Source organism: Castor canadensis, chromosome 4, assembly GCF_047511655.1.
Source record: "Castor canadensis chromosome 4, mCasCan1.hap1v2, whole genome shotgun sequence".
Lineage (NCBI taxonomy): Eukaryota > Metazoa > Chordata > Mammalia > Rodentia > Castoridae > Castor > Castor canadensis.
The window spans coordinates 126,363,944-126,382,193 of NC_133389.1; the positions used below are offsets into that span (position 1 = coordinate 126,363,944).

The 18,250-nt window shown below is 40.9% G+C and overlaps 1 protein-coding gene across 5 annotated transcripts in view; it reads left to right on the forward strand.

Moving 5' to 3' along the window:
* The window catches only part of Map3k20 (mitogen-activated protein kinase kinase kinase 20), a 163,434-nt gene that overhangs the window by 112,549 nt on the left and 32,635 nt on the right, over positions 1–18,250 (forward strand). For 4 of the 5 annotated variants that reach the window (XM_074071120.1, XM_074071121.1, XM_074071119.1 and 1 more), the window contains exons 11-15: positions 766–901; positions 12,507–12,551; positions 14,294–14,324; positions 14,420–14,559; positions 18,006–18,068. In XM_074071120.1, the coding sequence (XP_073927221.1) occupies positions 766–901; positions 12,507–12,551; positions 14,294–14,324; positions 14,420–14,559; positions 18,006–18,068 (415 nt within the window). Of the gene's footprint in view, positions 1–765; positions 902–4,316; positions 10,082–12,506; positions 12,552–14,293; positions 14,325–14,419; positions 14,560–18,005; positions 18,069–18,250 lie in introns of those variants that run through there. The other variant, XM_020166058.2, reaches the window with a different exon arrangement.

Here is an 18,250-nt window from a genome sequence, read left to right on the forward strand (position 1 = left end):
TTAGGACTGATGGAGTGGCTCAAGTGATAGAGCACCTACCTACCAAGCATGAGGCCCTGAGTTCAAGCCCCAGTACCACCAAAAAATATATGTGTGTGTGTATTAGAGTTTAAAATCACCTCAGAGTATATCTGGCCCATGGTGTCCCATGCTTGCCAGATTGTAAATTACCCAGATCTTTTGTTAAATAGTGGATATTCCTAGGCCCTTCTCAGCCTTCTGAATACGCACAAGCTCCAAGGAAGGCTCCTGGGAATTTGTATTTTATTTTGTTGTTGTGGAGCCCTGATACAATCACAACCCTTTGCAACCAAAGAACCTGAGTCAGGTTAATCAGTTGACTACTTGGGTTGCTCACCCACTGGATAGACTGACATGCTGTCTGAGTCACTTGCTGGTGGCATGATAGTGGTCACCTAACCTGAGTGTGTCGTTTTCCCATCTGTCATACATTTCACTATGGAAATGAGCTGAGCTACTTCGTAGTGGTGCTTTGTAAACTGAAGGAGCTAGGTGAATGCCAGTACTTACTAAATGGCCAACTGTGGACACCACCCCGTAGCTTATGCTGAGCTCCAGTGACTCTTCAATGCTTGGTTGAAATACTTTGAACTTGTTTTTGTAAACTAGAAACTATCTGTTTATTTTTAAGGCGATGAATGATTCCTTCTTCTCTGGTGGTTTCCTGGCAGATTTCACAGCACCCTGTAGCATTCCACTGTTCCTTCAGTAGGGTTGAGACTTAAACCAGTTATCTCTGTGCAGGTGCGAAATTGAGGCAACTCTTGAGAGGCTAAAGAAACTAGAACGTGATCTCAGCTTTAAAGAGCAGGAACTCAAAGAACGGGAAAGACGGTTAAAGATGTGGGAGCAAAAACTGACAGAGCAGTCCAACACCCCGGTGAGTACCTCCCCCGCCGGCTCCCCACGTGCAGCCCTTAGGAAGTGCCTGGCATGACAGCCCTTCCTCCAGCGTCTGCCGCCCCTTTCCTGCATTGTACCTGGGGATTAAAGGCCTACATTTGTAGCAAGGAGTATAAATTACCAAAATGCCAGAACTGTAGAAGAAAACGCCTCACTTATTTCTGGCTCTTCCCTTAAGAACTGTTATTCTGTCAGTATTTATATATTAGAATTAAAAAACAAAATCTAATATATTTTCATAACATCTTTTAGTTTTAGACACAGAGCATGTGTCTAAATAGTGATTAATTCCTTATGGTCCATCAGCAATGAATAACTGTAATTCCAGGACTTTGATACGTCAGAACTTCAGCGTGTTTTCCTTCTGACATTGAGCTAGCCTGATGACATGCAAATGACAAACATTAGTGCTCTTTACTCCATTTGGTGTTATAGTCATGGTCAGCAAAAGATTGGAACTAGACTTCTCTTGGGACAAGCTTCCAGGATGTTCTACATCTAGGAAGACTTTTGGTTTTTTCCAAGTCTTATATTTAGAGAAACAAAAATTCTTTTTAAGGACTTTGCTATGTATATACTAATCTTGAGCTTTTATATGTTAAAGTCTATTCAGATTCCAGCATTTTTCCCTATAAGTGACTTATTTGGGGGGGGAAAAAAAGCATACATTCATAATTTGGTTTCCAGGGTTTTTAATGGGTAAGATAGTCCACTTAAAATCACAGAAGTAATGGTAGAGTAAACATAGCTTATTGATAATTATACAAAAAAGATTACTTAAATGCCCTCCATTCTGAGATCTTCCAAAAGCTTTCGATGATGATTCTTAATCTCTATTACGAAGCCAGTGCCCAGTTGAAAAGTATTTTCTAGTATCTAAAAAATAAAATAGTTTGTCTCCTCTTCCAACGTGTATGGAGAAGCAACCTGATATCCAAAAAGGAGGATACAATGAAGTTAAATGTTTATCAGATTTAACTTTCTCAAAAATGACTTTGGAAATCCAGAAGATCTCAAAATAAGAATTGAATTGCTATATATGACTGTCGTGGGACATTAAAAAGGGACCTCATTTTATAAGTTCTGTGAATTTAACTTAGCTCTTGAGTAAAAGAAGTGGAGGGGTATTTCCTGTCTAAATTGGTGTCAGCGGGCAGACTCAGGGAGTGTTAACCAGGGGTCTACACAGGAGGGAACCCTGCTTCTCTGAGGCTCTTGCCCCTACGGCATGTCTTCTGAAGTCTGAGAATGTTTTTTGCTTTGTTTTTTAAGTGCATTGAAATCTTGAGTTATAAAACACTGCATGGCTTGACTCTTTCTAAATGTAGTATTGTAAGAAAAAACTTTAAACCACCTAGTAGAGTATGTTTTAGAGCCTTTCTTTGGTTTGTTGGCATCAGTTTTGCTAAGAAATTATGGGCTGCCTTGCACACATTATCGCTATTGGTAGCATAGTTATGTAATAAATAATAAAACGCTGTGAGTACTCAGTAGGTTGTATGCTTGCATTTTAACTCCAGAAAAGTTTCTGTAAAGGCACTGCTCTGAGGGCTACCAGCTAACAATGGACCGCACGAAGCACGCGCTCAGTGAGATTGTCCCTTCTTTTACTTACCAAGCCTAGGTTTCCTTCCTTTATACTACTCGCTTTTAATGTCTCCTCTGCCTAGAGCTGGTATTTCTGAAGGAAAGAAAGTTTATGCTCAGGTATTTTATAAGTAGGTGTTTTCTTTTATCCTCATTTCAGTTTCTAGTTGGCTTTAAATGAGATTACTGAGAGAAATGTAAAATCTTTTAAAAAGAAAGTGGGCTAGAGGCTATAGGTAGCTTCATCATAATTATAAAAGCCTAACTTCATTAAGATTTTATTATTAAATTGAGTTCAGAAACAATTTTCTTATCTACAGATAAAATGTTAAAGATACTTAGTGAGATGAGTTCTGTATACATAAATAAGGAGAATTTTAAAAAAATTATTATAGCTTGCTGTAAGATTTTTAGGAGTAAAACCTTATTTTGGAGATACTCATGGAGCTGTTTAATATCTAACATAATGTGAGGAAGGACCTGTACAATAACAAAATAAATAAGCAACAAAGAGCTCCTGGGAGCATCTAGCAACTCAAAACAAACTTAAGAAGTTGAAAAGGGTGACTGTAGAGGAAATGAGAGCCCGTTTCCAATGTTTAAGATCTGAAACAATTTTTTTCTTTCATATACTTGGCACTTGCTAGCTGAATTATATGAAGTTATTATAGAACTCACAATTTCTTAATAGAATGAGTTGGTTTAATAAAACAAAACTCAGCTCCAGCTTTAATTTAAAACCTAGGAAGTTAATACTTAATATTAGTTACCTTTACACCCAGAAGGTAAAGATCATCCCAGAGGTATATTACTTGTATACTACCATAAATTTACCCATAATTTGCTTATTTCTGAAAAGAAGAGATAATAATATATTTTTTGTCCTAATAGTTTTGCTCCTGAAGTGTTTATGACCACCCATTTATGGAAATCAGCTGGCTATTCAGAATAATTACATAAGGTAGAAAATAACTATTTGACACCAGTGTGAGGAAGACAACACACAGAAAAAAGTTCAATTAAAAGAAAACCTGGATATTAGAGGGTAGAGAAAGGTAACAATCTAAATTAATACTAATTAATGCTTCCCCCAATTTTCACATGTGTTTACATAGGTATATATGACTTAAAAGTTAGACACAGAATCTAGAATTTGTCCACAAGTGAATTATGTAGTAATTTGAATAAACTGTAACACATTAGATCTGGCTGTAATAAACAGTCAATGAAAGTAAGTAAATTCTGGACTCATTTTCAGTACGCAATCAGAATACTAATCCAGAGAAAGAGGCAGGGTTACCCAGATTTCCCCAGGACTGCATTGACAGCTGAACTGTTTTCATACCTCTCTGAGCGTTTCTTCCTTGGCACAGGGGTTCTTAATTTTTACCTGAGATTTAATTTCTGCTTAATTTCTTCTTCTTTTTTCATTAATATAATGGTTAATTAAATGTTTCTGTGTGGAAGTAGAATTGGGAAAAATTAAGAGAAATCCTAAAAATGATTTTGTTTTAAGCAAAATGAGGGCTTAAAACTTGCACCTTCCTGTCCATTTGAAATGTGGCTTGTGGTGGTGCTTTGCAAACTTTTGGTTGTGATTTACTCTGTCATTCATAAATTATGGCAAATATGCTAGAGCCAAATCTGCCATTGAATAAGTTCTCACATAATTCCGTACATTTGTGTATTTCACTAATCATTTACCTCCTGTGTAGTACCAACTAATTTTGTGTGGTATCTATTCCCCTTATTTAAATTGGTCCTAATTTCTGTTTTTCCTTCTGTCCTTTCTTTCCCTTTGATAGCTTCTCTTGCCTCTTGCTGCAAGAATGTCTGAGGAGTCTTACTTTGAATCTAAAACAGAGGAGTCAAACAGTGCAGAGATGTCATGTCAGATCACAGCAGCAAGTAACGGGGAGGGCCACGGCCTGAACCCGGGCCTGCAGGCCATGGTGCTCATGGGTTTTGGGGATATCTTCTCCATGAACAAAGCAGGCGCTGTGCTGCATTCTGGGATGCAGATAAACATGCAAGCCAAGCAGAATTCTTCCAGAACCACCTCTAGGAGAAGGGGGAAGAAAGTCAACATGGCCCTGGGTTTCAGTGATTTTGACTTGTCAGAAGCTGACGATGATGATGATGATGATGATGACGGTGAGGAGGAGGATGACATGGATAATAATAGTGAATGAAAGCAGAAAGCAAGTAATAAAATTGAAAATGTTCAGAAAAAAACAAAAGAAACTTGTTATCTCAGTCTGTACAAAAGCAGTAAGGAGGCAGAAAGCCAAACACTGTTCTTTTAGGTTGATCCCATTTACATGACAGTAATTTTCTATCAGTTTTATTTTTAATTTGTTTTTGCTTTCAGAAAAGCAGGGTTGAGGGGTAAGCCAAAAAGGCATATTTATGAATCAGCAAACATGGTGCCTGATTATAGAAATTTGTGATTGTATACACAATATAGTAATTTTAACTAATGACATTCTGGCTTTTTATTTTTTAATGAATATTTTATAGTTTGTGATTGACTTTATTTTATTCCCCTTATTCAGTTGGTTTAGAAAACGTACATTTTGAACAAGCACTCTTCACTCCTAATTCTTTTTTGACACTTGATTCTTCTGTAACATTCTACATTTTTTTCTTGTGATGATACATTGTAATGGCAGAAATGATTGATAGTGACTATAAAATCCAGCCACAAAAATACTGAAATGAAAGAAGGTTATAACGAAACGCTCCTTCAGAAATATCTAACTGCCAAGAATTTTCAACACTAAACAGCACAGCTACTCAAAGTAAAACCTGAGAGGTGTTCTCAGTAGTGCATTCAGAGGAGGAATACTCCAATGTGAGTCTGACAGTAGATGTGGTAGACTTGCATACCCCTGGTAGCCCTGGAAACATTGTAACACAGCCCACTGAAGTCTAATGTTTAGCTTGTACTCATAGTCTAGGCAGAGAAAGGCCTGGGCCTAACGGGTGCCTCCAGGGATGCACCTGCCTGCTGAGTGAGCTGTGCTCTTTATGTTCATCATGGTCACTCTGCCTGGCTGCTCATGTCTGTGTTCTCCAGAGGGGCATAGCAATCCTGAATTTCAAGTATATGTACAGATAGCTTAAAGAGGAAATTAAATATTATAAAAGCAATGACATTCTGAAGGAACCTGACAATGTCAAATGTAGCTTTCCCAAAGTTGTCCTTTTGTTTTTAACCCAGCTCAGTAATGCTGGTGTTTCAGTGAAAGAGACCCAGGTGCTGTTCTGAAGACCTGGATACCCAGAGAGATTCTTAGAATGCTATCACATTTGTCAAAGCTTGTTTAAAATATAGAACACTATCTTAAAAATTGTAATTAGATGAAGAAAGGCAAAGGAACAAAGAGTTTTTTTCAGTCTAAATCAGAAAGCAGTGTCGTTCGTTTGGCTGTTAAACTAAAGTACTTTTGGTGGTTCTTTATTGAAAGTTTTAAGGGAGGATGTCATCCTAGATGTTATCTAATATTATTTTTTAGTATATTTGAACATAAAAAGTCTTTTGGAATTTGAAATATGATGTGCTTCTAATCCCCACTGAGAACTGAAAAATACCACCAAATGATCAGATTGCTCTTCCGGCTTTATATGGGGAGAAATAACTAGAAGAATGTTCTTGGTGTCTACTTGCTGTGCAGTCTTGGGTACCTTATTTAATGTCTGTGAGTCTGTTTGCTCATTGTTAACATGGGAATAATGATAATCTACTTCAAAAGGAATATCATGAGGATCAAAAGAAGTAAAATGTGTGACACACTTCGCACGGTACAAGGCCTGTCGTAAACGGCCAGTTAACACCAGCTACCATTAACTGTGCCAGTTAAAAGACACTGAAAAATAAGTGGTTTCAGTAAGCTTCTTGAAAACTAAACTATTAGTTGCAAGTTATAGTTGCTTAGCAATATCAAATGAAACTAAAAGTGGGTAGCTTTCAGAGAAGATAAGAGGACATCCTTAGCATGTAACAGATTTCACTCCCTTGCTGTCTGAAAACTCTGTACTCTGACCAGGTGCACCTGGTCTGAAGTATTTGCAGACTATGTGCCGCCCACAGATTGAGTAAGCATAGAGCAAGTAAACGTTTGCACTACGACATGGGTCCCCCTCATGCCCATTCTGCTGTAATTTTCTGAGCACACATAGATATACATGTGTGCGGGTGCACATGGAAAGCCTGTCTATGCTCGGACACAGAACAGAGAATCTTGGAGTGGAGCAACAGGGACACCTTGCAACTCCTGCCTTCCCAGAATGCTCTGGGGACCTGAAAGAGCAGAAGGAGTATGGTCTTAAAGCCTCTTGCACATCTTCCCAGGTAAAGATGAAATTCATTCATTTGACAAATATCCACTAAACCCCTTGTCTGTGCCAGATTCTGTTCTAGAGAGCAATAGGTGAAAATCCTTGCACTGGTGGAGCTTGCATGCTAGTGAACAGGGATCAATAGTCAATAGAACGACATGCCTCATGTTATATGTTAACATTTGCTAAGTGCTTGCTAAAAAATGAAGCAAGGAGGGAGGAGGTCTTAAAAGTGTGGTCAGGAAAGGCCCCTGATAGGTGATGTTGAACAAAGCTAGGAAAGGTGAGGAGATCTGTGGGTGTCAGGATCTGTGCACGTCAACCACACCTTCCACTTTACAATAATCAAGAGAAGTCTAGAATGCCTAACCGGAATGAAACTGACATCGTCTCTTAATTTACATACAAATCCATATGGATTACATATAAAGGTTTGGTGCATTACAAGCAACCAAATAGGGCCAGTAGGGAAAAGTTCTAAGACCCTGTACCCAGCCCACCATTAATTAGCTAATATTCTCTCATCTCTTAACTGCTCCATTTTCCTCACCAATATTCCAGAGATGCTTGTAGCTCAATATTCTGCCATCACAAAACCATAAGGAGGTTGGGGCATAGTGGCTGATGCCTTTAATCCTAACTACTCAGGAGGCAGAGATGGAGAGGACTGTGGTTTGAGGCTAGCCCAGGCAAAAAGTTAATGAGACCCTTTCTGAAAAATAACCTGAAGCAAAAAGGACTGGAGGTGTGGTTCAAGTGGTAGAGCACTTACTTAGCAAGTGCAAGGCTCTGAGTTCAAACTCTAGTAGTCGAATTGACCTCAGTGAGGAGCTTGAAATTATTCTCAGACTGGAATTGGACTATCTGGCATTGGTCCTTTTGTTATCTGTCCCAAATGAGTGTCCTTCTAGTGGTTTGAAAATGTTAAAACATCCCTGGAATCTGGATCATACAACCAAGTTCTATAGTGTTCTCACTCTGTCTGTAAAGATTACTTAGAATACTTTAGATTCAGCCAGGTGCCCGTGGCTCACGCCTGTAATCCTAGCTAATCAGGGGGCAGAGATTGGGAGGATCTCTGTTCAAAGCCAGCTCCAAGCAAATAGTTCTTAGGACCCTAATCTCAAAAATACCCAACACGAAAAAGGGCTGACAGTGTGGCTCAAGTGGTAGAGCGCCTGCCTAGCAAGCATGAGGTCCTGGGTTCAAACCACAAAAAAAAAAAAAAAAGAAAGAAATACTTTAGATTCAATTAATTTCTGAAAAGAAAGCCTGTTAGCCATATGCAGAATTTCTAATGGTAACGATAACTGTGCAGTTTCTAACTCACTTTTCAGATCAGTTTTTGAAATGGCAAATTATCAGTGTTAGATTTAGTTCCAACTACTTGACTTACAAAAAACGTACATTTCAAAAGAAAGGAGTTAAAGAAACTGAGAAATTTAAAGCTTCAAAATGAGAATTAAAACTCAAAATTGTAGTAACAATTGTCAGAGTCACACAATTGAAAAAATGTATCACCTTTTATCTTTTTTTCTTTACCCATAAAATCGAGTGCATAGAATTTGATGACACCTATAGTGGTCACCTAATGGTGTTTGCGGGCCTGGGTACATGTGCACTTGTCACAGTGACTGGGGCAGCATCTAGTGCCTACTGCCAAGCCTGGTGACATACTGCATGCCAGGGGCAGTCCCAGCCTGTAATGACTCCCAATCACATTGTCCTTCCCCACTGAGAAACTTGTTAAACCTGGCAGTGGTAGAGGTTCCACCTGTAATGCTTTTTTCCCAAACAAAATTACCCAAGTGCAAAAAATGCATTTTCAGAATGACGACACACTAGACAATCTGAATTTTGTAAGTTTGTGGCTTTATCTTGAATCATTATTTGTGGAAATGGTTTCTACATGCTTAAGGTTGCTGGTGGAAACTTTAAGAAGCAGGTAAATTCACCTGGGGGGGAGGGATTGTGCTCATCTTAGTCCGCAATAACCTCTCTGAGGTGGCTACCGTTCTGCAAAGTGGCCAGCTTAAATTAAAGGGCCTTATTCCTAATAATCTTTTTTTAGATAAAATCACATTTTAATATTTTACATGGATAACTATTGGAATGTGGTTGAGGGCACATGGCACACTGTTTTTGATGCTCTGGAAATACTGAACGCTGGTTTTTAGCCAGTTTTTTTTTTTTTAACATACAATGAATTTGTTAGACTTTAACACCAGCTGAGGTATTCAGACTTGATCCCCATTAAAAATCAAAGGAATTGGGGGTAGCTGGGAGCGTTTAGGAGAAATTCAGAACGATTTCTCTTAGTTTTCCTATGTATATAACTTTATTTTTCAAAGTTTTCATAGAGTAGTAAGAGTTGATGAAAGTTTTAAAACTTAGTCTGAGTAAATATTGATACTTTTTTTGGAGTTGTGTTACGCTAGACTTGTAGCTTGAGAAACAAGCAGTCTCACACGCCACATACATAATAGAGCATATTTTTTTTTCTATAATCGGGCACCTTCTTGCTGCTTTCGACTAAGACTGTTTTCCTGTTTAGCTTTGAAGTATTACCAGAGAGGAGGATCTGCTGTATTCTTCCCATTGTAGCATAAGCCTGAGAACTCTAGGCACAGTATTTCTGTGATGGAAAATGAGTGTCTATCAGGAAACCTGGGGACTCACCATGTTTTCTCAGACCCCAATTTCATGTACACGCCGCTGCCTATGAGGAACTTTCTGGTGTGTGAGTAATTACTTCAAAACAAGAGTTTCAGGCACTTACATTAGTTATTTTATATTGTGTGCAGAATAGTATTATCTTTTAATTCAGATATGATACACTGCACATACTGCTTTTGCACTCTTAAAATTTTTGTACTAAGTATTAAAAAATATTTATATTCTTTGAGTGTGAGCTTTGAATAGATGGCATTATCACTTTGGGCTTATTTTTTTTTAACAAAAACTTCCCAATTATTCTATTGCTGTGTTATGCTGAGCAAGTCCTATGCCAAATACTGTGTATACTGTGTGTGTGGAAAATTAAATTTTACTCTTGCTTGGTAAGACTATTCAGTTACTGACTTCATAGTTGGAATTTGATATTCCAGCACAAAGTCCACAATGTATTCAGAAATCCGAGTTGGTGTCATACATTTCATTTTGATGTGAACTTCTCTTTGCTTTTCTTTGTTCTAAGACTCCATTTTGCAATAAACGTTTTGACAGTAAATCCCTTTGTTATGTATTGCTGTGTACATAAGATCTTTATTGGATTGGATTCCCAGCATCTTTTGAGGGAATTGTTGTCACACACATGCACATGAGTGCTGGCTTTTCTCTCCTGAAGTCAGTTGGAGTGTAAATAATGACTTTGTAAGTGAAGAGGCCGTCACGAGGGATTTTTTTTCATTTCCAAAGACAGAAAGGCTTAGAACTCATCCTACAGCAGATATACTGATATGTTAACAAGGTTCAGAGAACATAAAGAAATGGTAAGCCGTGATACGGTTGCTGATCCTTAAGTCTTGTCCCCTGTCTTGAAATGCAAACCTTCCTGCAACAGGCCTGGCTCGGTCTTCCTCTCTCACTCATCTTCCAAGGCATCATGCAGACTCCTGCTAGAGTGAGTAGCGGGCCGAGAGCAGTGTCTTTCCCACTGCCTCACATGGATGAACCAGCCTCAGAATACATGAGAGTTCTCTGTGCTCCTTCTCAATTAAAACCAAAGAAATACTTACTTCTCAATTGTGTTTAGCACATTTGGAAATTGTATAAAAGTCAAAACATCACACAAACACACACACACATTTCCTGTAAAAGCTGTCCTTGATGCAGGGAAATATTTCTGTAACACGGCCTGGTGTTTCTTGAACTAATCAAAAAAGTTCCTTACTTCACATTTGTGTCCGTGATGGGAGAAGGGAGTGACATGTTTCTGCAGCTGTATCCAGCTGCCCTATGAAGAAATAAAACCTGTTATATATTTTCTTTGATCGAGTTTAGCTTTAGATTTGACTCCTTGAGTCTTTCTCCTTTCCACATTATTAAAGCAGGTGAGTGCCTTTGATGAGTCTTATACACCTCACGTGTTTCAGAGGTGGGATGGGTAATTCTAGGGGAATAGAAAGCACAGGAAGGAAGCAGCATATACAGAGCAGTATTGATGCCAGTGTAACTTGTCTGTACTACTCAAACCCTACACATTCATATTTATTTTAACCTGTGAGGGCCCCTGCTTTTCTTCCAATGTGAGCTCCTGAGCTCACAGCATCCTGTGCTCCAGTTAAGTGAACATGCCACGCCCATCCTTCCTTCTCCTACCATCACCAGTGTTTTGTCTTGTTGCCTCTCTTCACATGGAAATCAACTCTCTTCTCTTGGACCTGCCATACCCGACTCAAGCCACTTGCCTTCCATTCTCCCATTGTATGCTGGGGAACCCTTTTGTATACCCATCGACACTGAGCTCTATGCCAGAGATGTTGGCATTTTAACACATGCATCCTTCAATTTTGTTCATTCTACAAAAATTTACCAGGTATGATATGCCAGGTATGAGTAAACCGTGATGAAAGTGGCCTTGGGCTCCCCCATGTACAACACACTCCTATTTCACTCTCAATTCTATTAAAAGCTCTTTGAAGGGGCTATGCCTTTCTGAGCAGAGTTTTGAGCATGTGAGTACAAAATACTTACAAGTTAGAAAGATTAACTCACTCTTGGATTGTTACACTAATAGTAAAAGCAGCCAAATTCCACTTTTTAAAATCTTACCAACTAAAAAGCATTATTTGTAACAGAGGTTGAGTGACACCTTGGCATCTCATGAGCAATCCAACACTTTGACACCTTAAGCTAGTTAAAGCTAATGGTTATACTAAGCTCTAATTCAACCCACAGGACACACACAGACTCTCAACTTAGATAAGCACTTATTATTTAGACTATGGTCAGGAACACATGTTGAAGTGAAAGCCCTGTGGATGTGGAAATGGTGTCGGCTCAAGTGTTGTGCAGAGTCCTCATTCCTGCTTGTGTCCCTGACAGGGAGATGTTTCAGTCAGTATTAGAGCAACTCTGCACCCGGATTTCTTAGGACAAGTTCCAGTGTCAATGTCCTTCTTCCTCCATGCATTCTGATACTTGGTTTTAGGAATATAATGCAAATGAGATATTTAAAACTTAAGAAATCTCCCTGTGAGAACATGCATAAAAAGCCATCTGGTTACCAAATGGTTGCTTTGGAATTTTCATTGATAAATGATCCTATGTTGACTGAGAATTCTGAGGAAGGTTCTAGTATCTGGTAAATGTCAGAAATTCCTTGACGGCTGAGGCCCTTATTATGGATGTAAAACCATTCCTGGTGGGCCAAATACCAAGAGAAGAGTACAGCAAGTTGTGCAGTCTCCCCAAAATGGCTCACAAACTATTGTTAGCAGAGATTGATGTACATCATTGGCTTCTGGGATCAAAACCCTTAGAATCCTGAGAATTTCCTCTGGAGGGCAGGGAAATTGTTTTCCATTCACCCTAACCTGCAGGAGGAACCACGCCAGAGCAGCAGGTGAAAGCTGAGATGGACGAGAGGATAAAACAAAAAGACAAGGATAATATTACTTTCTTTTTTCATTTCATTCATATCTCCCACGCAGCTGCTGCCGTCCTTTGAGATTGGTGCGTGGACCGAAGACGACGTGGTAAGATGCTTCTTATGCTTCAGAGGACAGAGAGCTCATAAACTTGGCCACAGCTTAAAAATGCAGCTAGACTAGCAGAAGCTGACAAATTCCTTTTCTTTCTGCTGTTAATACAGTAATGATTGAGAAGGCCTCAATAGCAAAGCAAATATCTCTTCTAATCTTACAAGAATGAGTCCACCTTATTAGCTCTGCAAATACGACAGAATACAGTCATAAATACCCATCACAGAATTAAAGCAGAGACCCAGGAAACCAAATAAACATACTTGAAAAAAGAAAATAGATGTCAAATTTTTCTAAAGTGCCACATGTTGGCTTGAGCCCTGGTGGAGAAGGATGTGGTAAGGGCAGTGCTGGGCTGGGGTTCCCCTGCATGGGGTTTCTTTCCTGCCTTGGGCCTGCTTTTGAAGTCACAGCTTCCTGATGCCATCCTCGCTCTGGTCTTCCCAGGAGGAATGAACACAGTGCTCTCACACATCCTTTGCAGCTATAGCCAGAGGAGCTCCATGTTGTAGAGAAATGCGGGCAGGATATATAAGTCCCAAGGAGGTCCTGTACTCTGTATTCTGGGTAGAAGCCATGAGGAGCAATCCTGCTTAGCCTGTCTCCTTAGTCACAAAGCAGGCATGAAAATTCCCGATCAGAGACCTCAAGGGCAACGTGCCTGGCCAGGTCCATTTTACAAGTTCAAGGGCATCATTAAATGCAGACAAAAACAAAGGTGAAATGTTAGTCCTAGCAAGGATGGGCCCCACCAGAGAACAGGCCTGGTACCTTAAGGAACAGACTCACTACTAGGAACTCTCCAGATGGCCTGATACCTAGCCCAGCCTGGTGTGGGCGTCAGGGCATGCCCCCTGTTCTACCCCTTGTCTTGTGAGGTAAAACTTCTTCCCACGTTAGGCTCCTGCAGGGTGAGGAAGCACGGCACCAGCTGCCTCTGTTTCTTCCCATTCTCTGACTCCAGGAGCCACTCTCCTGCCAGCCCAGCTGGCCATCAAAAGAGGACTTGGGGCTTCTTTATTCCCAGGCCTGCACATAATCCCTTTCTCCCCACCTGCAAAGTTGGCCCACACCCTTTAAGAAGGAATTATTTAAAAGCACAGAGTGCTAAAAGCTGGTTTTAGTCTTTGCTCTGAAGTTGAGTGGTTCCCAAGCCATTTAAGTAAAATTTCAGGCTCAAGAGACCAAGCAAGTCAGAGGGACTGAGTCCTTCCTCTTGTCCATATACCTTCAGGCAGGTAATGTCAGAGGCCAGCACTGAACAGGTACCAAGAGAGACACAGACCTAGGGTCAATGAGTTCAACTGCTTCACTCTGCATAGGAAGCACCACTCTTTGCCTTGTCTGGGGCCATGTGGGTATGTTGTGACCAGACAGGTCCTCATTCTATCAGTTGCTCTGTCCACTGCTGTGTGGTCCCTGTTATTCATTCAGTTCCTAAAACCAGTGCCCCTCAGCAATCTAGGGATGACCAGCACATAAGTGGAAAAATCACTACTGTAGGAACCTCTTGGAAAGATTTATACTGTTTCCCAATGATTCCCTTACTTGTATGGGAGGGATAGCTCCAATTTGAAAGCTTGAGGTTTTCAAACTACAAGGAGAAACTCTTCCATCCTACCTTTGTTGTGCAGTCAGAGATTGGAGCTATTTTAACCTGTTAAAGACTATTTTATGGTTAAGAGTGGCATTGCCATGTGTGACCTTTCCAAACCATGTGTGTCCTCTCTTCACAGTATTTTTGGGTTCAGCAGCTCGTCAGAAAAGGCAAGTGGAATAAGTTACCGTCCTATTCATGGAGTTAACTTTGTGGTGGACATGTTTTGTCTCATGTCTTTCTGCCTTGTGCTCACTGTCCCCAGGTGACTCTTCAGTGGAGATGAGTGGCTATGCGAGCTTGTTTAAGGAAAACAACATCACAGGCAAGCGGCTGCTGCTTCTAGATGAAGAAGACTTGAAAGACATGGGCATTGTCTCCAAAGGACACATCATTCACTTTAAGGTACCTGGAGAGGGAGAGCATCCCTTCCACACACCCTTAACCAAGCACAGTGCTGGTTGTCACGTCCATAACCAACTGCTGCCCTCAGGCTGCCCTTACTCCTTCCTCATAATCCCACAAAAAACAGGTTAATGCCTGGCACACACACACATCACCCCTGTGTCATCAGGAAGACTCTGGTCTAGCCAGGAAAGTAGATAGTACTTATGCAATACTTGTGCAATGACAACTGTGAGGAATGCCACAAAGGAAAGTTAGGCTTGGGACCAGGGAAGGCTTCTGTGAAGAAATGATGACAATAAGTGTTAACCAGATGAAGGGGTAGAACAGAAAGCGTTCCCAGGTACCAGCACTGTTAGTGGGTCCGTGGGAAGGCCAGATGTAGAGAAAGTTAAGTGGGCTTGGGGGAATCCAAGACCTGTTTCAAGAAAGAGCTTACGTAGGATAAAACCAAGTTTGCTCTCCAAGCCTCCCCATTCCCCAGTGGTATGCACAGGCTAGAAAGAGGAGAAATTAAATAAAGGAGGAATTCAGCTTCCTATCAAATCCATATCTTCACATGGACTCTGCCAACACACCAACTCATTCCCTTTACCTCAGGTAGGACAACTCATACTGGCTTTTCTAGAAAAATCCACTAAGATTCAAAGAGAACTCATTCACTTCATTCTACAGACCCCTGATCCATACAGGAGCCATCTTTATAATTCCTCAGCACCCTTTGGACAATCATTTGCACTAAACCACCTGTAATCTCCAAGACAAAGCAGTACCTTGCTGTCTTTGCCCTCCTCTAAGATAGGCAAGAAAACTCATACATACATATACATTTCAATCTTGACCTCTAGGTATGGAAAAGCCCATCTGAAAAGCTGTGCTGACCAAGTGGGCCAAAGTAGGAAAAGTTCTTTTCTGCAGTACCAAGACATTTCAGAGTTCCTGAAGAGAAATTTTGTAGATCTTGTCCTTGTCCTATTTGACAGATGCCAGATAAGACAAGATGCTCCCTGCCCTCCCATTTTCCGCTGCTGTTTTCAAAAAGAGGCCAGCATTCCATAGAGATTAGTTAAGGGAAAAGAGGGTGCGGCAAGCGTCATACCTCCCAGCCTGACGGGGACCACCAAAGTTCCCTTCCTTGCTGGTTGGTTCCATTAAGATAAGCAATGTCCAGTCTTACTGTTTATTACTCCTCCAATTCAGTCAATGCCTACTAATTATAAGGCTGGACCTGTGAAGATTCAAAGACTCATCTTACCTTGAAGGAATCCAGAGAAGAGATAAAACATGTTTACAACTTCTTACAAACAGGTGGAAGGAAAAGGACAGTTCATTGCATTGACTTGGAAGGGCAGAGGAGGGAGATGGAAGGAAAAACTTATGGAATGGGGAGCCTTTGAGGTGGATCTTGCAAGAAGGACAGCATTTGGGAGGTAGACAGGACAGGGAAAAGACAGAGAATAAGCAGGTAAGAGAGATGGGAGGGAGCCAAGAGGAACAGAGCAGATTGCTTCCATTACCAGGAGCAGGGTTTGCTTGATGTGCTGGTGGCGGCCTGGGCGGGGCAGAACTCAGGATAGCTGAGGTGGAGGGAAGGTGCAGCCAGGACCTGGACTGCTTCCAGCTTCAGGCTGGAGGTCTGGAATTTGACAGAGCTGTAGGGCATTGAAACTTGACATGTTTAAACTTTGCTTCTGGAAGTTTTGAGGTAGATTGGAAAGGAGAGGCTGGATTTTGAAAAACTAGTTAGGAGGTTATGACAGAATAATGGGGCCTGGCTCTGCAGCAGAAATATGAACAGAGAGCTGAAGAGAATGGCCCAGGTGAGCACTGTTGGCAGGTTCACGAAAAACAGCACAAGGAGATGTCACTTGGATGACCTTGAAACGTGATACTCCATGAAAGAAGCTTGATACAGAGGGTTCCACTGGTGTTCCATCTATATGAGCTATCCAGACTAGGCCAATCCATAGAGACAGAAAAGGGTCAGTGGTTACCAGGGGCTGGGGACAAAGGTGAGGAGGCAGGGACTGTTTAACGGTACAGATTCCCTGGGGTGATGGAAGTGTCCGGGAATGCATTGAGGAGGGAGTGCTTGCACAATACTGTGAAGGCGCTAGATGCTGCCAGTTGCTCACTTTAAATGGTTAATTTTAGGCAGGATGTTGTAGCACACACCTGAAACCTGTGGGGCCAAGATTGCCCTCAGGCTCTGGGCATAAAGACAGTTGGTGCCCGTGGTCAGGGGTGTGGACCTGCCACCTCACTGCCAAGCTGGGTTTTATTAAGCTCACCTGGAGCACCTTCTATAGGATGGAAAGGGGAAGGGAAGGTGGCAGGAACTTGCTCTTGGAGGCCCTGAATATTCTTTTGGGGCAATTGAGATGAAGAAGCTTCAAGCTGGGCCATGGGGATGGAGCCCCAGGCACTCCAGACTAGAGGAGCCCTCCAGGTACTTGTCAAGAGTGTCTCCTGCACACACACACTGACGAAGAGAACATGGCCTCTTTCCCCGCTCTTTCACTAAGGAAGGCATAGACATCATTGTATACCTTCTCAAAGAGTCTCTCAGCTCAGGAAGAGGTGATAAAACTGCAGACTGGTACAGCAGATCCACCATCATTTTGCTACCTGGCTGTCCTTCTCTCTAAGCCTGTCTGTGGCTGCCTTTTCTCTTGAGCCTGCAAACTGCCCTGTAAGGATCTGAGCGTAGGAAGAGAAATGAATTTCCAATGAGTGTTCATTACATTGCCAGCACTTTGATTTGCTTTAGGAAAAAAGTACATCTGGTTTTCTCAGGTTGGCACTTTTTTGTTCTCTACATGATCAGTTCACAAGAAAGCTGAATAATATCTGATGAAATTTTTAAAAACTCATAATTTAAATCATCTTCTCCTTTAAGATTTCTTTGTGGGAAGGAACACCTACCCATGGGGAAGTCTTAGCAACACACTCAGCCTGTAGTGAGACCCTGGCTTTCCTGAAGTCTCTGGTGCTCCACTTCCCGCATTTTGTTGTTTTTTCCATGCTTACTCTGAGTGACAACTGTGTTCTACACATTAACTTGTCATTGTGATACTCTGCTGGTGTTTGAAGAATACTTTCACTTATTGCTTAGTCTGAGGTTTAATATCTTTAGAATACCTTTCTGTTCCTTTAAGTGATTTCAAACTACTTACATGATAGGGCTGGTGGAGTGGCTCAAGTGGTAGAGTGCCTACCTGAGTTCAAACCCCAGTGCCACTAAAAAACAACAACAACAAAAGCCAGAAACTATTTTTACACCCCATTGGACAATCAGGTGTATGTTCAATAGATGATGTATATTAATGTCTCCCAAGAGCTACATAAAGAATGCTTTTATGTGTGTGCCTTAACAATTTTAATCCTCTGTTGGTATTATTGAATCATTAATAAAGTCATGTGAGGTTTTTTTTTTTTTTTTACAGTCAGCCATTGAGAAGCTAACCCACGATTATCTAAATTTGTTTCACTTCCCACCACTAATTAAGGTAGGTAAGGGGTTTTTTCTTACTTGAAAGCATGCTACTTTTATTGACATTTGCACCTGCCACTCCACACCTAAGTTTGCCAATGTCGGAATCTGTTCCTTGAAGTGAAATTTAATCATATATATGTCCGACAAAAGGCCCTTTGAAGACTGTGATGTGTATAAATTAAACACACTTGTTCC